The 24075-nt window shown below is 40.6% G+C and overlaps 1 protein-coding gene across 1 annotated transcript in view; it reads left to right on the top strand.

Annotated features, from left to right (window-relative positions):
* LOC117514727 (CUB and sushi domain-containing protein 3-like) overlaps positions 1 to 24075 on the top strand; it is an 885172-nt gene that overhangs the window by 681930 nt on the left and 179167 nt on the right. Inside the window, exons 55-56 of the mRNA XM_034175291.1 lie at positions 5876 to 6061; positions 14540 to 14713. Coding sequence (XP_034031182.1) covers positions 5876 to 6061; positions 14540 to 14713 — 360 coding nt within the window. The remainder of the gene's footprint in view (positions 1 to 5875; positions 6062 to 14539; positions 14714 to 24075) is intronic.

The raw sequence follows: 24075 nt of genomic DNA, 5'->3' as shown, positions 1-24075 counted from the left end.
GTGCTAATTTTTCATCTTTAAATGTCATTTTGGGTTTCATAAAGTCATTTGAATCAGAACAGAAAATCACCTACTGGTGGAGGGATTCTCGGACGCTAAAAGCAGCTCAAGGGATTTTCGGACAGTAAACTTAGCTCAAAAACGTGGCATAGCCGTGCCCGAAAATATTTCCACCGTGTGGTGAACATTTTTTCCACTGTGCCAGAAATTATTTCCACCACTGCACCCAAAATTATGTCCACAGGTGCTTTTCGCCACGCGGTGGAAATAATTTTTGCAGTCTTGGTAATTTTCTGTGTTGGGTGGGGATGATAAATAAAACCTGCAAATTCAAGACAAAAAAAAATGAAAATATAGAAGCCCACGTCGGCACGTGTGTTTATTCTGTTTTTTCTCTGTCAGTGTCATGTCTGCAAAACCTTCGATCAGTCCACCCCTGAAAATAGTGAATGGTAAAATATGCCAATTTTCAATAATGAAAATCACCAATATCGAGCTACAATCATGAATGTGAAATAAGGAGATCTTAAACTCCGATCACCTTTAAGTTTCCACCTGACTACAGCTGTTCTGTTCCATGTTCTGTTCCGCTCTCTGTTCCGTCATGAATAAATTTAGACGGCTGCCAAAACAGCGTAACCCGCCATTTTGGCAGCGCTGTATATGGCGAAATATCGTCCAGTTCAACTTTGCCAACGGCGCCGCCATGTTGAAATAAACTCTATGATGATATCATTTGAACTAGCCAATCAGCGAGGAGATCCAGTCAAGTATCGCTAGGTACGTGTTTGCTGTATCCAGTAAAATATAACCTGCCTTTTTTTTAAAGGTTGATGGACTGGGTCCCTGCGTGAATTTCTTTTTAACACTCTCTCTGCGATTCAGCCAATGCATTTCATTTTCAGCTGGAGGTTGAACATGCAAGCCTCGCAGTCACTGATTTTATTATTATTATTATTTTATTTGAGTTACCATGTTTGTGAAGCATTGCGTGTTGCCCCAAAAAGCAAAAATTAAAAAGCAAAACACTCGTTGCGACTCTAAACAAAACACAGAAGGGTGGACTTCTTCCAGAGACTGTCTGTGGCCGGGATGGAGCTGTCGTAGAGCCACCGCGGGTAGAGCGGACAAAACTGTGTTTTTTTAAACCAAACACACTGCTTCGCTTTAAATGCATAGTAAGCTATTTCACATGATCAACATGGACCGTCTTTTTCCTAAAAGGCTTTATTTCACTCAGTTTGTCGCGTTGGAAAGCTGTAGCTTTTGTGCTACCTTGATTAGCGCTTGCACTAGTCTTCTTCTGTTTGTTTTTTTGGGGATATTACAGCGCCACACACAGGCCTGGCATATGTACTACAATGTTAAATGAAGCTTCGATGCACAGAATTTGCCTCGAACATTTTTTGTAATCAAATTATTCAAATTACTCGACAAATCGTTTCAGCACTAAAAGACTTACTATGATCTGATACTGGAAAAGCAAAAGCTCACACAAAAGTCATCTGCATGAGCAATGCGAGATTTCTGATGTTGGCCAATCTGGATCCGGTGTCGCCGACCAAACGGCCCCATCTAAAAATTGGTCTGCCCTGCCTTCACTGTGCCTTCACTGTGCCTTCACTGTGCCTTCACTGTGCCTTCACTGTGCCTTCATTGTGCATGCATCTGAGACTGACTCTGAGTCTGACTCTCTACACCCAAAGCGATCAAAGGGAATAATGTGATTATTAACCATCAGATAACAAAGTAAAACCTCGTAAATCATTCTAAAATCAGTTTTGAGCAGAAATGAGGCATTTTTAAGCAGGAACGAGGCAATAATCTGAAAATTGCTATTCGCGCTCATAGCAGCACATCAGACTCAGATGTGCTGCTGTGGCGCTCTGATTGCTTCCTCCCATCTCTTATTATGAATTAATGCTGAATTTATATGGAAATGATTGTTGTACCAAAGCTTCAGATATCTGTCGCTGAAGTAGATGATGACTGGAGTGCAGTTTGAAGCAGAAGTGAGGTGATAATCGGTGAATCGCTGCTGACGCTCTGAAATGACGCATGTGCAGTGAAGTCGTTCTCAATGTGTCTTGTATAATGGCACTACCTCTGATCTTGCTGACATGAGATTTGGAGTTCCACAGGGATCTGTTTTAGGCCCCTTGCTTTTCTCCCTGTATGTGGCACCCCTTGGGCATATACTGCAGAGTTTTGGGATTGCCTTTCATTGTTATGCTGATGATACTCAGTTGTGCATGCCGATAACTGCGGGAAATCTCACTCCCATAAAATCCCTGGAGGACTGTCTTCTATCAGTGAGAAGTTGGATGTCTAGTAACTTCCTACTTTTAAACTTTGATAAGACTGAAATGATGGTCCCACTGTCGCCAAGTGCTTGCTCACAGGGGGTCGTTTTGACCGTTGGGGTTTTTCCGTAATTATTGTATGGCTTTGCCTTACAATATAAAGCACCTTGGGGCAACTGTTTGTTGTGATTTGGCGCTATATAAATAAAATTGATTTGATTTGATTTGATGGTTCTTGGTCCAGCGAGACATTGGCATCAGTTTGACCAGCTGGCGCTCAGCCTGGGTTCCTGTGTCATACATCATACGAAAATGAGGAACCTTGGGGTAATTTTTGATCCCACGTTGTCTTTTGACCTCCACATCAGGGATGTTACTAGGACTGCTTTTTTCCATCTGAGAAATATAGCGAGGATCCGCCCCATCCTGTCCATGGCTGATGCTGAGACCCTGATTCATGCTTTTGTTTTTTCTAGACTAGATTATTGTAATGTTCTATTTTCAGGGTTACCACAGTCCAGCATTAGGGGACTTCAGCTGGTTCAGAACACTGCCGCCAGACTTCTGACACGTAGCAGAAGGTCTGAACATATCACACCCATTTTGGCATCTTTGCACTGGCTCCCTGTCTCTGTGAGAGCAGATTTTAAGGTTTTGTTATTGACTTATATGGTTGTTCATAGACTGGCGCCATCTTATCTGGTGGAACTCTACGTGCCGGCCCGGGCTTTGCGGTCGCAGGATGCGAGACTTCTCTGTGTTCCCAGGGTGAAGAAGAAGTCAGCAGGTCAAAGAGCCTTTTCATATCATGCACCCACCCTGTGGAACAGTCTTCCTGTGACCGTGAGGCAGTCTGAGTCTGTGGACATTTTTAGGTCAAGACTCAAAACCTATTTTTATTCTCTTTCTTATGGATAGTTTTTTTTTTATTTGTTTTATTCTTTTACTTCTGTTTTTATTTATGTATTTGAAATTTTTATTCATTTTTAATTATTTATTCAATTTTATGTTGACTTGTTTTATGTAAGGTGCCTTGAGATGGATTTTGCTGTGATTTGGTGCATTATAAGCTAATTAAATTAAATTAAATTAATTAAGGCAGGGCAGACCGATGTTTAGGGGGGACTGTTCTATCGGTGACACCAGATCATCTCCAAAATTCAGTGGAGTCTTCCATGCCCTATATCAGCAAGAGTGAAGGGGAAAGTTTACAAGACAGCTATGTTGTACGGCTTAGAGACAGTGGCACTAACAAAAAGACAGGAGGCAGAGCTGGAGGTGGCAGAGCTGAAGATGTTGTGATTCTCTTTGAGAGTGACGAGAATGGACAGGATTATGAATGAACATATCAGAGGGACAGCTCAAGCGGGACGGTTTGGAAACAAAGTCTGAGAGGTGAGATTGAGATGGTTTGGACATGTGCAGGGGAGGGACCCAGGGTATATAGGGAGAAGGATGCTGAGGATGGAACCACCAGGCAGGAGGAGAAGAGGGAGGCCAAAGAGGAGGTTTATGGATGTGTTGAGGGAGGACATGCAGGTGGTTGGTGAGACAGAGAAAGATACAGAGGACAGGGTGAGATTGAAACGATTGACCTGCTGTGGTGACCCCTAATGTTTCTTTAGGGTCAAACTCATTCTGGAATGTAATTTTAAGGTGTAACCCAAAACCAGAACCTTTAAAATACAGAATCAGTTGTGAACAAAATGAACACATTTTGAAGGGAAAATTCTGGTTTGAAGCCGTGATTACGTTTTTATAACATAAGGAAACATTAACACAAAAAGAATGTATAAACACTGTGGCTCTATTGGATCTCTGGGAATTTTCTCTTCTGCATAAATGCAGAATAAAATATGAGATACAGCTTTCATTTCTGTCACTACAGCTGCAGATACAGACCTGCTAAAAGATCACAAGCGCAAAGTCATATTAAGATGTCACAATGCATGAACTATAGCCGTAAAATCCCACAAAAATCTCCCACATCACAGCAGTTTTGTCTATTTGCTTGACTTGATGTTGCTTTGGACTTGATTTCACCCTCGTCTAATTTCAGCAGCTCAAAGCACCTCATCAGCGGTGTGGTTCTTTTTGTCTTCAAGCGTATCAAAAATGAATGCCTGTGAAAGTTAAAGTAGGTGTCGGTGGTTCTTTTTTCAGGACAATGCATTAGATGTTGTTATTGTTATTGACAATGCCGAATATAGTCTGGACTGGCATGTCTTCCTGTTTGTAGAATAAACAGAAAAAGTCACTGATGGGTCATATTGTCATTCTATAATTAACTTACAAGTGAACATGCTGACAGATAGCATTTATGCAAAAGAGGCTGCAGCCAAGCAACAAAAGACGACACAGTGACAAGGAAAGAACAGTCACATCCCCAATGAGGAAGATGGGTGGAATTATTTTAGGAGCCTGGTGCACGACTGGTGTTTTTCTTGTCTTCCTTTCTTTTTTCCTCTATCGCTCTTTCATAGCCCTCATTAGATACATTCATATCTGCACCTCAATTATTACCTGAGTAGGAGCAGATACCGTTGCTGCATCTACAGCAGTGCTTGACTCTGTCCTAGGTTGTCGTAAAAGCCTAGGTTTACTGGGTGAAATTGAAAAGTTGATGAACGTCAGCCATTTCTGTTTGTCACATTTTATATGGCCAGAAAGTTGTTCGCCTCATCAACGCTGAAGGATTAACGTCCAACTTTGAGCCTTCCAGTCATTCCAGGAGAAAACATGTTACCATTATAACTCACCAAAACTCAAAACGCTGAAGCTATTTTTGTTTTTAATACAGAAAAAACTGAATTTCATGTCAAATATTGTCATAAACCTTTTGGAAAATGTATTTATTTGTGAATACCATACTTCCACTTGTATGAGTACGGTAATCACAAATCAGATAAAAATGTGCCTTCTATGACATATATTATTTTGTACAATATAAAAAAAATATGTTATGCTGTTCATCCAATAAATTCAGAGATATTACCGCAATATTAATTCATTGACAGTGAAACAGGCTGCACTATACACATCATGGTGCCTTAGCAACCATTAAACACAGATGATAGCAGGTAGCATCCTATGATGATTTTGGTAAATCCTGCCAAGACGTGAATATTCACTTTGGCTCAAGATAACATTTATTGATTTCTCATTCCACATAATTCATTCCTGAAAGTCTGCATTGAATTGATGCGTAAGAGATGCTGCCAGAAACCGTTTGGCTAACATTTTATGATGATATCACAGTATAATTATGACACACAGCAGCTAGATAGTAAATTCACTTGACTTAAAATTACCACATGGACTTTGACTGTTTTAGATAATGATCCATGGATATAATGGGATCCCATGCTTTTCATACTGCCTGTAGTTCAACAACTACTCTGTAGGTTTATTAATTTGACTGAAATTACACTGAAGAGTTTCTTCTGCTGGATATATCCTTGTGGCAATAAATATTATTTGGGCTGACTGTCAGAGTTCTGCTGTGTTTGTTGTTACTGAATAATGATGGTATAACGGGATTACTTTCTTCTTCTTCTTCTTCTTGATTATAGTGGTGAACTGCACAGATCCAGGCATCCCTGCCAATTCTATCAGGGAGAGTAAGATCGAGCACGGCAACTTTACATTTGGCAGTGTGGTCTTCTATGACTGCAACCCTGGATATTACCTGTTTGGCTCATCGGTGCTCACATGCCAGCCAGTGGGCCACTGGGACAAACCTCTACCAGAATGCATAGGTATGGTAACTCTCTTAACTTGTACTTGTTATTGTCCTGCTATTATCCATCTGTCCAACAAGCTGTTCACTATATTAATAATGCAAACCAAGTAGCTATGATGGCAGGATGTACAGGAACATCTGAGCCAAATACAGTCCGGCAGTACCAACTCCAAGTAGGGAACACCACCAAAGGTGGTTGAGAACAGTAGAGCTAAGGCGCTGTGGAGCTTCAAGTTCTAGACTTTTTAAAACTGTTCATTTTTAAAACTCACCTTAAAACCCATTTTTGCTCCCCGGCTTTTAACCCAGCATAAGACTATTTTAATTCTTAATTGTATTTATTTGTTGGTTATTTTTCTTGTTTTTCTGTTTTGTTTTGTTTTCTTTTTCTATTGTTATATTATCTCATAAAGTTTATGAGACAATAGTATTTTATGTGTTGTGTACAGTGCTTTGTGGCAGATGTAGTTGTTTGGCCAACCACACACACACACACAGACATACATACATACATGTAGGTAGGTAGGTAGATAGATAGATAGATAGATAGATAGATAGATAGATAGATAGATAGATAGATAGATAGATAGATAGATAGATAGATAGATAGATAGATAGATAGATAGATAGATAGATAGATAGATAGATAGATAGATAGATAGATAGATAGATAGATAGATAGATAGATAGATAGATAGATAGATAGATAGATAGATAGATAGATAGATAGATAGATAGATAGATAGATAGATAGATAGATAGATAGATAGATAGCATTTCAGTTAAAAAAAAAAAAAAAGATTATAGCAAAATTTCAGAATTTCTATACACTGCAATGTGTTCATTCCTTCTGTAAGCCAGTGTTTCCTAATCCTGGTTCTTGGGAACCCAATGTACTGCACTTTTTCCATTTGTCCCTGAACTAATCAGTCAATCAGCTCAGTCAGGTGTGTTCAGCTAATCAGGAGCTGGTTGAGCAATGGAACACACCTGACTGAACTGATGGGCTCTGATTAGTTCAGGGACAAATGGAAAAAAAAGTGTAGTACATTGGGTTCCAGGAATCAGGTTTGGGAAACTCGGCTGTAAGCCATAGAGATGAGTGGATATTGCTGTCTTAATTGCCGTTAAATTTTTCAGTGTGTTACAGTGGCTATCCAAACGGCTTTAATTTTTAACGGCTTCAACAGGAGTGGTCAAACTCATGCAGCTACTCTAATTGAAACTAAGCCAGTGCTGTATCACATTCAGTGAGCTCCTGTGAAATTTGTCAAATATCAGACATCTACCATCTGTATCCTTTGCGGGTCACTTGATATACTTTGGTAGACTTTACCAAAGATTTTTCTCCCATATTTTCATATACAATACAGTACTTACAATAATATATATAGCTAATAACAAAAATGGTACCACCCAATAGTTCCCAGAAGTTAGCATCAGTTGCTAGCGTTGTGACAGACTTGCAGCAAAATCCATTTGTGATGTACTTTTAAAGGGTAATATGTTTAAAGCTCAAGATTATATGATCTGCTTAATAAGCACTTTCTTTAATTATCTATATCAGACATGTATCACATGACCATCAAGTATGTTGAACTTTTGTTAATGCAACTCACAGGGTTTGGTCTGTTCCACCTAGCAAGCTAACTAGCTGCCCCTTCCAGATGATATCAGCAGCTGTTCAGAATAAAGTAGTGCTATGTGACTAAAAAGATTAATCCATGTTTTGAGTATATTTCTTATTGTTACATGGGAAACAAGGTACCAGTAGATTCAGTAGATTCTCACAAATCCAACAAGACCAAGCATTCATGATATGCACACTCTTAAGGCTATGAAATTGGGCTATTAGTAAAAAAAAATAGAAAAGGGGGTGTTCACAATAATAGTAGTGTGGCATTCAGTCAGTGAGTTCATCAATTTTGTGGAACAAACAGGTGTGAATCAGGTGTCCCCTATTTAAGGATGAAGCCAGCACCTGTTGAACATGCTTTTCTCTTTGAAAGCCTGATGAAAATTGGATGTTCAAGACATTGTTCAGAAGAACAGCATAGTTTGATTAAAAAGTTGATTGGAGAGGGGAAAACTTATACGCAGGTGCAAAAAATTATAGGCTGTTCATCTACAATGATCTCCAATGCTTTACAATGCTTTACAATGGACAAAAAAAAACCAGAGACGTGTGGGAAAAAAATGGAAAACAACCATCAAAATGGATAGAAGAATAATGGCAAAGGTTCACCCATTGATCAGCTCCAGGATGATCAAAGACAGTCTGGAGTTACCTGTAAGTGCTGTGACAGTTAGAAGACGCCTGTGTGAAGCTAATATATTTGCAAGAATCCCCCGCAAAGTCCCTCTGTTAAATAAAAGACGTGCAGAAGAGGTTACAATTTTCCAAAGAACACAAGTGACCTAAAGAGAAATGGAGGAACATTTTGTGGACTGATGAGAGTAAAATTGGTCTTTTTGGGTCCAAGGGCCGCAGACGGTTTGTCAGACGACACCCAAACTCTGAATTCAAGCCACAGTTCACAGTGAAGACAGTGAAGCATGGTGGTGCAAGCATCATGATATGGGCATGTTTCTCCTACTATGGTGTTGGGCCTATATATCGCATACCAGGTATCATGGATCAGTTTGGATATGTCAAAATACTTGAAGAGGTCATGTTGCCTTATGCTGAAGAGGACATGCCCTTGAAATGGGTGTTTCAACAAGACAATGACCCCAGGCACACTAGTAAACAAGCAAAATCTTGGTTCCAAACCAACAAAATTAATTCCTCGCAGATGTGAAGAAATCATGAAAAACTGTGGTTATACAACTAAATACTAGTTTCGTGATTCACAGGATTGCTAAAAAAGCAGTTTGAACATAATAGTTTTGAGTTTGTAGCATCAACAGCAGATGCTACTATTATTGTGAACACCCCCTTTTCTACTTTTTTTTACTAATAGCCCAATTTCGTAGCCTTAAGAGTGTGCATATCATGAATGCTTGGTCTTGTTGGATTTGTGAGAATCTACTGAATCTACTGGTACCTTGTTTCCCATGTAACAATAAGAAATATACTCAAAACTTGGATTAATCTTTTTAGTCACATAGCACTACTATTATTCTGAACACTACTGTACATCGCCTTAAATTCACAACACTCACTGATTTGCTTGTTCTGCAGCCAAGTTTAAATGTAACGTGTGTTTGTTCCTGTTGATAAGACCAGACGTTAACAAAGCTTATCTGGGTAGTAATTCATTTTGAAGGTGGCTAATTGCTGCAAATCACTGACATTCTCATCCAATTCGATAACGGTGAGATTACCTCCTTGCTGAAATATAAGAAAAACTAAAAATGAAGTACAGTCAATTTCAATTGTTTTTCCATTTATATAGTTTATATAGCTCCAAATCACAGCAAAGCTGCCGAGAGCAAGCACACAGGCAGTAGTGGTAAGGAAAAACTCCCTCTGATGATATTGAGGAAGAAACTTCAAGCAGGCCAGACTCAAAGGGGTGACCCACTGTTTAGACCATTCGACCAAAAACGTTTACAATACAGAACACAACATAGTGCAGCAGATAACTGAAACAATTGTGCAAATGGTGATACAATCACCAAAGTTGGCACAAATACTCTTTAGACATTACTCTTTTGAAAAAAACCGAGTGGCCACTTGAATTTCCAATAGGTGGGTCAAAAATTAAAAATGATCAAATCATTTTGAAAACTACACCACATGATTTGTCTGATCGTAAAGATTCCAAAAAGGTATAGTTTGGACTATCTATGACTGAATGTTCAGGAGGTATGGGGTAAAAACAGCAAACGTTGTGACAAAGGTCAGTTTCAGTTTGTACAGGGGTCAAAAGTTAAAGTTGCTCCAATTTTGGTAAACAATGATGCAAATTATTAGTTAACAGGGTTTTGCTTATCCCCGGATTCTGCAGTGTAAAGCAGATAATAATTTTAATTCATTATTCATTTTACTGTGTAAAAATATTGTACACATAAATGTATATAATGACACATAACATTATTAAAAGTTGCAATAAAACAGTTAACAATTCTAAAACTTGGTGGCATTAGATAAGAGAGATAAAAGAGATTGTAGATAAGAGTCTACAAGCGCAGTGCACATTTACCGCTGGCTGGACGAACACAATGCATGTGTTTTGTCCAAGGATGCAAACAGGTTGCATGAGCAGGAATCAAAACCAGGTCTACATACTGAAAGCCCAACTTCTTATCCCACTGAGCTACCAGCGAGGTAGCTCAGGCACAAAAGATAAAAATATATAATTTAACTTTTCAGGTACAGACTTTTGTCCAGCCCCAAATGGCATTCCATTTACATACACCATGTGTATAATGCAGAAAATAATCGTAATCCAGTTCCGTGTGGACTATATCATTTGGAGGACAATTTTAATTTGATGCGTAACCTTGACCATATTTCTGTTGTTTGAGCTGTACATATTGATAAATGAGGTAAATGGCAGCATCAGTGTGATATTTAATGTCCCAATAGCTCATGCTTATATTGCCATGTGCCTATTTGAGGAATGGGTACATGGTTATCAGACAGCTTATTCAGGAAATAGGTACCGGCTTCTCTAAACAGAGTGCCCTGAAATTCTAATGGCATCCATCTGTAAAATTCAGAGGTTATTTGACTTTATAATGTTGCTGTCAGACACCTGGCTCACAGTTTGTTCTGCTTTTATATTCGAGTGTTGTCACCAAAGACTGGTGAAATGAGCTTAAGTAAACCTCAATATTTTGTGCACGGGCATGGAAAGCAATTCATTTCATGGTAGAGAGGTGACGCTTTGAATTTATTTGATCTAACGAGAATAGTAATTAAAGAGGTACACAGGAGTGTCTTTCTCAAATGTTTATTCACAGCTCCAAGCTTCACTAGGTCTTTGTTCTTAAATTAGCATTGTAGAAACTTACTTTGCATCACAAAAACAACTAGTTGATGGGTCCCACAAACACACAGTTGATTACCAATGTGAAAATCTTGGTGTTAAGGCCCCCTGACACTTGCACGACTTTGATCTGCGCACTTGCATGCACTCTGCCATGCACAAGAGTAAACTCATCTTAGTCGTTCTAAATTGTGTAAACTGTGCATAGCTTTGCGCAAGTGTGCAAAGAAAATTTTGAAATGTTCAAAATCTCCATCATGCATTAGTAACGTGAACTTCACGTAAACAATTCAAAAACATCAGCGCACAGCATCAGAGCATAGCTCATCTGATCAATTAGAATGAGATGTTAAATCCGTCATAAACATACTTTTACAGCTGCATACAAGAAGGAAAGAACATGCAGCTGTTTTACCAAGTCATTACAATGCAAACATGACAAATAATTACCTTTTTAAACTGTTCCAAATGCTTTCTCCACCTCGTTAAGAGCGCGCACGAGAAAAGCTTATACGCAGCATCCAGTGCAAGATGTGGGGCAGCTACTGGAACAAAAAGCATGGCGTCCAGCTGGGAACACAGCAGGTGGGATCATCACAACGATGTGTGTGCAAGTGCGCGGATCAAAGTCGTGCAAATCGATCTCAAAGACAGAGGCCCCAGAGACATAAATATCACTGCTGAGATAACTGAATGTCTCTACAAGTTCAACACTTTCATTCCTCACTCAGCTTCTCAAGGGCTGCAATCAGTGCTGTCATTGATTCCACAATGATCACAGCACAGTCTGAAAAGTCAAGGTTGGTAAAACTTTCCTCGCTGAAGCCAAATGTTCCAGTCCACACAGCTCTAAATGGGTATCTACCTGAGCTGGGGAAGTAATCTGCAACCAACTGGCATCCTACCCGCATGGAGTCATAGACTTTCATCCACTTCACACTACAGAATCTGAGGTCCTGCATCAGTAGTCCTCAGAGCCTATATGGAATTTAGTTCCCATAAACATAGAAGAACCTTCCAGCAAATGCAAAGCCCTTAAAGAAATGTATGTACAAGCAGGCGTTGAAATTAAGCATTTTGGCCCACTTTGCTATTTGTATATACAACCCCTGGCAAAAATTATGGAATCACCGGCCTCGGAGGATGTTCATTCAGTTGTTTAATTTTGTAGAAAGAAAGCAGATCACAGACATGACATAAAACTAAAGTCATTTCAAATGGCAACTTTCTGGCTTTAAGAAACACTGTAAGAAATCAAGAAAAAAAATTGTGGCAGTCAGTAACGGCTACTTTTTTAGACCAAGCAGAGGGAAAAAAATATGGACTCACTCAATTCTGAGGAATAAATTATGGAATCACCCTGTAAATTTTCATACCCAAAACTAATACCTGCATCAAATCAGATCTGCTCGTTAGTCTGTATCTAAAAAGGAGTGATCACACCTTGGAGAGCTGTTGCACCAAGTGGACTGACATGAATCATGGCTCCAACACGAGAGATGCCAATTGAAACAAAGGAGAGGATTATCAAACTCTTAAAAGAGGGTAAATCATCATGCAATGTTGCAAAAGATGTTGGTTGTTCACAGTCAGCTGTGTCTAAACTCTGGACCAAATACAAACAACATGGGAAGGTTGTTAAAGGCAAACATACTGGTAGACCAAGGAAGACATCAAAACGTCAAGACAGAAAACCTAAAGCAATATGGCTCAAAAATCGAAAATGCACAACAAAACAAATGAGGAACGAATGGGAGGAAACTGGAGTCAACGTCTGTGACCGAACTGTAAGAAACCGCCTAAAGGAAATGGGATTCACATACAGAAGAGCTAAACGAAAGCCATCATTAACACCTAAACAGAAAAAAACAAGGTTACAATGGGCTAAGGAAAAGCAATCGTGGACTGTGGATGACTGGATGAAAGTCATATTCAGTGATGAATCTCGAATCTGCATTGGGCAAGGTGATGATGCTGGAACTTTTGTTTGGTGCCGTTCCAATGAGATTTCTAAAGATGACTGCCTGAAGAGAACATGTAAATTTCCACAGTCATTGATGATATGGGGCTGCATGTCAGGTAAAGGCACTGGGGAGATGGCTGTCATTACATCATCAATAAATGCACAAGTTTACGTTGATATTTTGGACACTTTTCTTATCCCATCAATTGAAAGGATGTTTGGGGATGATGAAATCATTTTTCAAGATGATAATGCATCTTGCCATAGAGCAAAAACTGTGAAAACATTCCTTGCAAAAAGACACATAGGGTCAATGTCATGGCCTGCAAATAGTCTGGATCTTAATCCAATTGAAAATCTTTGGTGGAAGTTGAAGAAAATGGTCCATGACAAGGCTCCAACCTGCAAAGCTGATCTGGCAACAGCAATCAGAGAAAGTTGGAGCCAGATTGATGAAGAGTACTGTTTGTCACTCATTAAGTCCATGCCTCAGAGACTGCAAGCTGTTATAAAAGCCAGAGGTGGTGCAACAGAATACTAGTGATGTGTTGGAGCGTTCTTTTGTTTTTCATGATTCCATAATTTTTTCCTCAGAATTGAGTGATTCCATATTTTTTTCCCTCTGCTTGGTCTAAAAAAGTAACCGTCACTGACTGCCACAATTTTTTTTCCTGATTTCTTATAGTGTTTCTTAAAGCCAGAAAGTTTCCATTTGAAATTACTTTAGTTTTGTGTCATGTCTGTGATCTGCTTTTTTTCTACAAAATTAAACAGCTGAATGAACATCCTCCGAGGCCGGTGATTCCATAATTTTTGCCAGGGGTTGTATATGCAAAACAGGTTCAGGCTTTGTCCTGTGATGAACTGTAAACGTTTTTTTATTTTTTGTTGTTTTAATGTTGATATTAGAGTAATTCGTTTTTGAACAAAAGTTCTTTAGTTCCTGGCTGTTAATTTGGGCCTTCTTCCTCAATGATGTATAATCTATATGGCAACAAACTTTGTTTGTATAATTGACTACACAATTATTTGTGGTGTCATGAATCTTTTAGAGCCGACGAAGGAGGGACTTGGCTTTGGGACACCCAAAGTTTTCATTGGGAAGTTTTAGATTGATCTTTTTTGTGTTCATTTTTGTTCATGGGAAATGAAATGAATGAATGAATAATTGAACAAATAAACAAGATTATTAGATTCCCCTGTGCCCTGAAATGTAAGAAGACTTTGGTTCTTCAGCCATTCAATGCAGCTAAACATTCGCCAGTTAATCCTGAATTATGCCACTTACGCTTTCAAAAGCTTTTACAATTCCATAAATTTTAGGAATCTTCCATGGCCTTTACATGAACACTTGGTATATGTAAACTACTGGCCCACTCCAAACATGACATCTTGAATAAAAACTGAACAGTATCCTGTAACTTTTATTTTTAAAACAATAACTGACTTATACACATTGTTTGATGAAACTGTAAATAGCTGGTCCTTTGTGACAGGTGTGACCAAATTTTATCAGGTGTGTAGACAGGCAGTGTTAATCCATCTGTGTGTTGTTATTCTAAGGTTTTTTTCTCTCTGTCTCTCTCTTATCCAGAAGTGGATTGTGGTCATCCGGGTACACCTCCCTATGGAGTCATGGTCGGGGAGAAGTTTACTTTTGGCTCCACTGTGCGCTATTCGTGCTCTGGAGACTCCCAACTCATAGGTGACTCAATGCTCACTTGTCAACTCAATGGACATTGGAGTGCTCCTCTGCCTCACTGCTCAGGTACACACACAATCCTGCAAACACAAGCACCCTCACATTTACCAAAAAAAAACAAACCAAAACAAAAATTCCCTATATCTGTCTTTGAAGCAATAAAGGGATTGAACAATATGAGTAGAGTAACCTTGTGGTATTCCGTGCATTGTAGCTCATCAACTGGGATTGAAATTCCAAGATACTGCATACATTAAACAGAAGGAATGTGTTTGTTTACCTCCAGATTTACAGAGTTGGTTCACAGTTTGGGTCAGTGCACAGTATTATGCTCATGCTTTGGTACCCTTCATTTTTATAAATTTAAAATTTGTCAGGACTCGTGGTGGGCTGAAACCAGAAGCAGTAGGAGACCAGTGCAGACTCACAGGCATGGTTGGTTAAGATGAATAAAAGGCTTTATCTTGAAACCAGGCATTGTGTTTGGTACACAGGTAGTCAAACATGGGAGCAGAGGTATCAGACATGGTACAGGCTGGGACGTGGTCCATATAAACCAGGCAGAGTTCATTCACACAGCATCGAGGTATCAAGCAAGGCAAAGGCAGAGTCAAAATACAGAGTTAAGTATACAGCAAGGCGGAGGTCGGAGCACAAAAGCAAGGTCAAAACACAAAAGAGCAAACTGGACAAGAATGAGAGGCGAGACAGTGAACGAAGTCAACAATCAGGCAGTGAGCTGTGGAACTGTGAGGGTTTTAATAAGGAGCAAACTAATCAGGGTGATGTGAAGCAGGTGTGTGGAAGGTTCTGGAAAGAGGTGTGGTTTAGTGAACAAAGAAGAGGATAGAAAGGCAAGAGAGTCCGGGAGGGCAAAACAAAGCAGTGCAAAGCAAGATAAACAGCTGACTGAAAAACTAACTGAATAACGTGACGTGTTCTAGACAAACAATAATGCATGAGCAAAGCAAAAAGGAGCAGAACAAATACTGTGACTAGTCTAAAGAGGGAAAAAAACAAGGAACTTAATATTAAACAAAACTAGGACGAAACAGACACTGACTGAGACAAAAGAGGATACAATACCTGATGAAGGCAAAACATACTATTGGTTAAACCGCAAATAAACAAAACCCAGTGAATACAGAATAATGCAAGAAATAAAACAAGATAACGGATAAGCACAAAATTCAATGAATAACAAATGGAACATAATCAGATAAGCAACACTGAAGATAAATGATAACAAAAACCTGTGACCAAGCATTATAAAATAAATGTGATAAACAGAACTAAACTAAGCCTAAAGTAACTTAAAGGACCCAGAGTGAAGGAATAAATTAACCAACTACAAAATAGAAGATAACCAAAGAATGAACCAGTGATGAAAGTGCAAAACAAAGAAAAGCAATAAACAGAACCAAACTGAGATTTACATGAGAAAGTATAAACATATGAAAACTAAAACCAGAAAACCATAGAGGACATAAAGTCAAAAATCCGGACCTAAACCCCAAGCCAGGGTCAAGCATGACAAAATTGAACCAAACTTTGTAAATATTAAAAGTTACAAAGTAAAAATGAAAGGAGACACATTTGTTCTTGTTTGTTCTTATTTAGACATCAAATAGGCTTTTAAAATTGTGCAATTGTTTTACATTTTTCAGTTCTTTTGTAGGTTTCAGTTCAAAAATGTCTTTACAGTTGGATAATTCTAAGTCTACCCCCTACAGGTTTTATGTGTGAAATTTTCTTTTGAATAAAAACTGCAAGAAGATTAGCAACTGCTTAGGCAGAAGCTAATGAGTATTCTAACATATGAAAGCATATTGCATTCACTGGATAAAAAAACAATTACACCGCTGATCTCATAATTATGAGAAAACTTCACATGGCTTCAATCAAACTTCACATGGTTGTAGCACACCACATTAAGATGTGCCTGTAGAAAAATAGTGCTGGTCTGACATCTTCAACAGGGGATAATTGCAGTTTGTGTTTAATTGATATGAAATTAACTTTGTAAGTACGATTCCTTGCTATGCTTCATGGATTTTAATGAAACATCACACACTGTGAGAACAGTCCGTGCAGATATGCACATAGGAAAATAATTTTGGGCATTGTCTTTCGTGAATGCTAATTAGGCTTTTGTTTTTGTTTGTTTTTAGCGTAGCATATTTGTCATTTACATGTATACAGCTTGATCAGTCTGAATTTACAAGTGTTACATCACAAAAGATGTGTTACCACTGATTTATAATACGCAAAAGCATGTAGTACGGAATAACCACCACACTACGTAACTGCCTTGAGTTCTGGATGGTAGCTAGTCAGGCACACAGCTAGTCCATCTCCACCTTTCAAAAGTAGCCATTTGTTTGCCACAACCACATGAAGCGTGGGTGCCCCCCCTGACCTTCTCCACCCACTGGCATCCTCATCACTGAGGCACATGGATGGCTGGATTGTGACCAGAGACACATACCACATGTCCAGTATGTCGTAGCCATCGTTCTCTTATGGTGCAAGTGTTTTTCACAAGGTCACTCCAGCAGTACCCAAGGATCCTCCCAAGAGACCAAGTACTAAATAAATCCGTTAACCACGTCACTGGTTAGTGTCCAAGTCTCACAATCATGCAGTAAAACAGACACCAGGACCTTACAGACTTGGACATTTGTTCGTCAGAATCACCAAACATGTCTGTCCAGCACCCTCATGACTCCATAAGCTCTTATCACGTGTCTCTCAGTCTCAAAGGTACGATACCCACAGACATGTACGTCACTGCCAAGATAAGTGAATCTCTACAAGTTTGACACTTTCACTGCAAACAGATACACGTCCGGTGCGCTCAAAAAAATGACTCATTGGATGAACTCATTTCAATTATGTGCAGGATTTCCATCTAATAAATATATGTAGCCCCAACTCAAAAAAGCACATATATGGAAGATCATTTTATTTAATTTAGTTGGGACTACATATATTTATGAGATGGAAATCCAATTCAGTGAGTCACGTTTTTGAGTGTGACCGAGTCCAAGAAATCACTGAAAACCTGGATTTATTCTTGATCCAGGATAATTACAGTCGCAGGCACTCGGACTCCTCACTCAGAAACTGAATGTGGAATTCAGCTGCAGTTTGATTAATTTACAACAACGGTGGTTCTTCAGCAGCTGCTGTGCCTTTTTCCTCTGCATTTCAGTAACCAGTTGCAGTGCAAACCTCAGCCTGTACCTGCATCTAGAAGTCAAAACTTAAAGGGGATAGAGAATCAAAATCATCTTTTTCACGTTTTTGGTGTTAGTTCAGAGTCTCCCCGCTGTGGGGAAAACACACAAAGTGCCAGCAAGTTTCAGAACCTCTGTTTCAAGTATTTCTCCTTTTTTGAATTGCCCCTAGAAAACAGGCCAATCCGTTTTTGAGAGAAAACTTACGTCACTTTTTCACCAATAGCCCTCACACACACACACCCACACCCACCCCCTTTCACACACGCTCCTTCTAAATTAATTTTTCATAAGGTTGTGCCCACCCATTCGTAACACTCGAAGAGAAGCAATGGCGAGCTACAGGTGTGCTTCCCAGGCTGTTTTAGCGGACTACGATCTTCCCACGGAAAGCATTGTACGCGATACAACCGCCGACTATTTCTTTGCTCTGCGCATTTCACGGAGGACTGTTTCACAAACCTTGCACGATTTCGAGCTGGCTTCAGTCGGCATTTAATACTCAGTAGAGGGTCAGTTCCGACTCTGCGACAAAATCAACTCCAGCAATCAGTACACCCTGTAAGTATCACATTTTCTTTTGTTTTAAATTTGTGTTGCACCATATTCCTGTTATAAGAATTGCACGTTAGAATGGCACGTTAGCTCTGGTTTGTTCCTCTAAAGGGAATGAGCTAACCCCTTAGCAGCTAGGGATGTGTATCGAGAACCGGTTCCTTTTGGGTATCGTTAAGAAATAACTCGATCCACCAACATCAATAAGCTTTGTGCTTAATGATTATGTTATCGGTCCTTCAGAGTGGCCGTTGTTTTGGGGGGTGTTTGTCAGGAAAATGATCATTTCTGTATTGATTACAGACCCTGCAGCGGGTCTGTAAACAACTTTTCTGCAGCGCGGCTTTGCTTTGAACCTTGAACCAATCGAAGCAGTGCTTCGCAGATTGAAGCAATGCTTCGATTATTCTTTCTTTCTTTTGCTTAATTTTCTACTGCTAAAACCCTAATGAGCATACATCTGTGAGTATTATTTACCTTTTCTATGTTAAACCGACCTGTTATGTTCTTCTGAAACAGTTGATAGATGTATTTTATAACTTAAAAACGGGAGCGATGCTAACGCGTTAGCATGTCTATGGCATTTTCAATGTTAAAAGTTAGCATTGCAGCTGTCATCATGTTCGGGTGCATTTGTTTTCAAATTGTAATATTTCTTAAATTTATTTTTGTTTATATATTAATAATCTAATGATTATTATATACAATTTTAGAGAAAGAGGCAAAAAAAAACCCCTGAATAGAAACACAACAGAAAATATAAAAGCAATGAAAATAAATAAATAATGCTTTCTTTTCAGTGAGCACAAGGGCAGCCAATCAAACAACGGCAACCGATCAGCGCCACCTACTTGCATTTCATAATGAGGTTGCCAAATAAGCTCCGAAACGACGCCATTAAAGGCAAACGAAGCATTCTAAACCCAGCATAGTAACATAGCTGTTTCAGAGAGCCTTTTAGGAAGGTTCTGAGCCATTACAGACCCAACCAATTTTTGGGGGGCTACATATCATATCATAGAACAAGGATTAATGCCCCATTAAACTTCTCTCTATCACCTTTAAGTCACATGACATCACAATTAATTTTACAGTCTCCCAGTGCATCTCGTCACAATTTTATTTTGAAATGTGGTGCAATGTGACAATCTAATTGTCACCAGTGTGAAACGCCACACCCACAGTGATGTAAACCTGGCGATCCTGCTGCTCAGGTGATCTTTGATTAGTGCCTGAGAGAGTTGGAGAAATCATTGGAGGGGAGAATTTTCCGCCAACTGAGCCAATTTACTGCTTTCAAACCAAACGCCTCTAGGTACTTGTAAATGAACCTGAAAATCCATGCTTTTTTAAACAACTATTATACACAAATTCTTTTCTTCAAGACTTTTCAAAGCAGCTGAAGCCTTCAAAGTAGAAAAACTGTTGTGGCTGGCGTGCCTGGCTGGCTTTTGTGTGTCTTGTTGGAACAGGTGTGTTCCATTTGTTTGAGCTTAACGGTATACATCACTTATTTGTTTTGTGTTAGTTCATTTTGTGTGGGTGTTTTTTGAGTTGGTTTTTGTGTGGGATTTTTTACACTATTAGTGTCTGGGGTCGTGACCCTGCAGTTCTGTTTGGAGCATGAAAAGGACCCAAATAACTGTTTGTTAGTCTTTCTTTTTATTTCTTTTAGTTTCACCTCCCCAGGGTTTGATGGGACGGTCCCCTGGGGGGTGATGGGGGGGTAATTGGGTTGTTTTTTCTTTTTTTTTGTTTTGTTTTTTGTTATGCCCTCTCTTCTCCTCTGACTCCAGCCGGGTGAGCCGTAGAGTCGGCGTTGCTGGAGTGATGCAGTTTGGTTATGCTGGGCGTTTCCCAGGTAACCTCTGCACCCGGGAGGGGAGGGGGGGGGTTTGGGGTATTTTCTTTTTATTCCCTCTCTTCTCCTCTGGCTCCAGCCGTATGAGCCGTAGGTTGTCGGCGTTGCTGGAGTGGTGCAGTTTGGTTATGCTGGGCATTTCCCAGGTAACCTCTGCACCTTGGGGGGGGGGGGGGGTTTGTTTGTTGATTCTCTTTTCCACCTCCAGCTTCAGCGCGCCTTTGAGCCGTCTGCCATCGGCGTGGCTGAGGTTTGGGGCAGTGGGATATACCCGCAGCTGGTGGCTGGTTTGGAAGTCGGAGGAGTGGCGCCGTTTTGTGCCGTCTGCCATAACCGCTGTTCCACTCCTCCCGGTTGGCTTCTGGGGTATAGTCACGGTTGGTGATGCTGGACGTGCTTCCAGTTTCCACTGCGCCAAGGGGGTGGGGTTGGGGTTGTTTTGTTTGTATGTTTTTTTTTTCTTTCCTTTTGTTTTTCCCCCCAGTTTCCGCCCTCAGGGTGTGACTGTGGTGTCCTCTGGGGGGGAAAGGGCTGTGGGTCCATCTAGCCGTAGACGGGCTGGGTCCGTTGGTCATGAGGAGAGGCGTCTCCTGGGGTTGATGGGAGTCCCTGTGGGTGACGTTGGATCCCAGAGGGACCTCGGCTGTGGTTATTACTCCTGGAGCTGGCAGGATGTCCTCTGGGGGGTGTTGGTCCCTACATGTCGTTGGGGGGGGGTGTTAGCATTTTTATTTGCAAGCTTAAGTTTGGGTTTTTCTTTTCTCCCCTTCCCGGGGTTTGATGGAACGGTCCTCTGGGGAGGGGGGGGGGTGTTAGCATTTTTATTTGCAAGCTTAAGTTTGGGTTGTTTTTCTTTTCTCCCCTTCCCCGGGGTTTGATGGAATGGTCCTCTGGGGAGGGGGGGGGGGGGGGGTGTTAGCATTGTTATTTGCAAGCTTAAGTTTGGGTTGTTTTTCTTTTCTCCCCTTCCCGGGGTTTGATGGAACGGTCCTCTGGGGAGGGGGGGGGGGGTGGTTTGGTTGTTTGTGTTTGTCTTTTTTGTTTTATGACTAGTCAGACTGAACATGGTTGGACAAGGGCTGACCGCACAGGTTTAAGAACTCCTGGCCACACCTGTGCTAAGTGACTGACAGAAACAAAGGCAAAGATGCAGCCAGAGGAGAAGACATCAACCGTTCTGTTAAATGAAGATTCTGTTGGAAGACGAATGCAGATACGGTTTCCAGCCATGGTCCCTGGAGGGGGGTGTTTCTCCTGGGCCAGGTTTGTGTGGTCTCCGGGAGGCTTCCCGTGAGGGTGGGGTGCTGTTGTGGCTGGCGTGCCTGGCTGGCTTTTGTGTGTCTTCTGTTTCTGTCTTTTGGCTTTCCTCCCAGGTGGTGCGCATTTGGGACTGAGTGGCTGTGTAGCTGAGTTTATCAGGACCTCACCCTGATCACCTGAGGCTGATCAGGTGCAGCTCGTTCAGGACTCACAGCTGTGGTGCATCTACACGGATTGGAACATGGTAGCATTTAAGTCTGGAGTACACAGTGTGGATTTGCCAGAGACTCGACCTTGTGACCAGACGGGTGAGATCGTCGTCTCTAGAGCCATCTCCCATCAGTGGATGCAGAGAACGTCCAGGTTTGATGCATGGTCTGTGAAAGAGGAGGGGGTGAGGTCTCACGCTCGTCAGCACACTTCCTGAGGTACGTTTGGTTTTGTGACTAACATTTATACAGTCAGTAAATGTGGTGTCCCTCACACCTTATTATATTGAGCTGTATGTTAGTCATTTAAATCAGCTTCCACTGCAGTGGAGTTTTGTGAACAGGGTGTTCTATGCCTGCAGGGTGGGAAGCTGATTTGCAATTAAGCCAGGAAGTGTTTGCTGTTTGTACACCTTTGAGTGGTCTCTCTGTGTGTTGAGTGTGGACTCACATAATGATTTCTTCTTTCACAGACTCGGTTTGTCGCGGCCACCTGGGGGGTGTCGGCGGGGTCATGGGTCCGAACAGTTTTCTGGCTCCGGACCGTTAGCGCTGCTGGGAGCGCACCGCAATCCCCCACGCCAGACCACGCACTCTTTTGTTGTTTTCGTATCACTTCACTGTTATGTTTATTAAACTCTGTTATCCTTTGTACCGTGCTCTGCTTATTTCATACTGGGTCCTTCAAACGCTGGTCGGTTCTCCGGGCTGCGTCCGACACATAACAAAAACCTCAGTAAATGGCTAACCAGAAGTGAGCAGCACACGCTGGAGCCCACACCTATATGTCCAACTCACTCACAGGGTTGTTTTGACTGTTCTGTTTTTATGTACACCAATGGATTTGGAAGAGAAAATATATTTAGCATGTCATAATCTGTGAGAAAAATTAGCCATGAAAAATGGAAACTACCAAAGAAACAAAAAATCCTTTTAGATTTTGTTTTCTGCATGTTTTGTTGTAAATTCTCTGCTTGACATTTCCTGAAAACTCAGTTTTTGCAGAACAAGTGTGCATCCCTCCCATCACACCTAAGCGTTCCTGACTATCTATGTGGAATCTCTTTACTGCTCTTCACTTGCTCTGCTGGACTCCCTGACCCAGAACTAATGTTTGAAAGAAGAGTTTTATGACAGTTTTCTTTCTTACTTTCTTCTTTTTTTTTTTGTAGAGCGAGCAAAATCTCTCTTTACCTTCACTATTTTTTATTTGCTCAGACAGTTGGGAAAACAGAGAGGGAGTGTTGAAGGGATACTGGTTCTATCTTTATCTCACTGTCAGATTTCCTACTTGTGTTTTGTTTTTTTTTTATTCTGCAGAACAAAAACAGTGTCTTGGAGGTGTAGTGGGTTGCTTCTCTTTGCTTGTTTTTATTGAGCCTGTATAATTATGTGCCATGCATCGCTTAATCGCTGCTTTTAGGTCTGAAATTATAGCCATAAAATTTAATAAAGCATGTAATTTAAATGTTTTCGGTTGACAACCAGTTTTGAAAGGTGTCTTCCTTCTCTATCATTTATTATTGAGGTGATTTGATTGCACCCCACTGTTTAGACAAATAAGCCTTGCGGAAAGCGATGATGAGCAGTTTTGTGTTTTATTTGTTTGCTGATGCACCACTGCGTCCATTGTCTGGGTAAACCTGGTTAATGTACTTGAATGTGCAGAAAACAATGAGTAGTACAAACACAAGCTCAGTGCATTTGATTGAACATCAGCTTGTCAATTAACATTTAATATGTGAATCCAAGTATGTCATGTTTAAAATCCCAAGTTGACGGTATACAATCTTGTGGAGGGATTAAATCTGCCGTCGGTTACCCGACTTCCCTATCCTCAGCCAAGTCGTGTAACTCCTCCTAGGGAATTCTGAGGCATTCCCAGATCATCTGGGAAATATAATCTCTCTAGGGTATCATGGATTTTCACTGGGATCTCCTCCCAGTTGGACATGCCTGGAAGACCTCCCTATGAAGACAACCAGGGTGCATCCTCACCAGATGTCCAAACCACCACAGGTGGCTCCTTTCAATGCTGTTATGGTCAGTTCTAAAGCAACCAAGACAGCAGGTTATGACCCAAAATGCAAAGAAGTCAGGAAGTTAACACGTTTATTGGTGAAAAACCAATGATCTCCCTGTGTCAATAAAACAGTCGGATTCTGTAGAGACGCACTTATTTTCCCTTTCGTATGGTGAGCATACTTGCATAGTGTGTTACTCTATACAATTATAGACTTTTGATTTCAGTGTACCCGTGATGATCCCGACCAGGTCCGCATAATCACGGGTACACCGAAATCA

The sequence above is a fragment of the Thalassophryne amazonica genome, chromosome 7, assembly GCF_902500255.1.
Source record: "Thalassophryne amazonica chromosome 7, fThaAma1.1, whole genome shotgun sequence".
NCBI classification, from domain to species: Eukaryota; Metazoa; Chordata; class Actinopteri; order Batrachoidiformes; family Batrachoididae; genus Thalassophryne; species Thalassophryne amazonica.
Note: the sequence above shows the minus strand (reverse complement) of the source record. Positions and strands in the feature narration are given on the sequence as shown.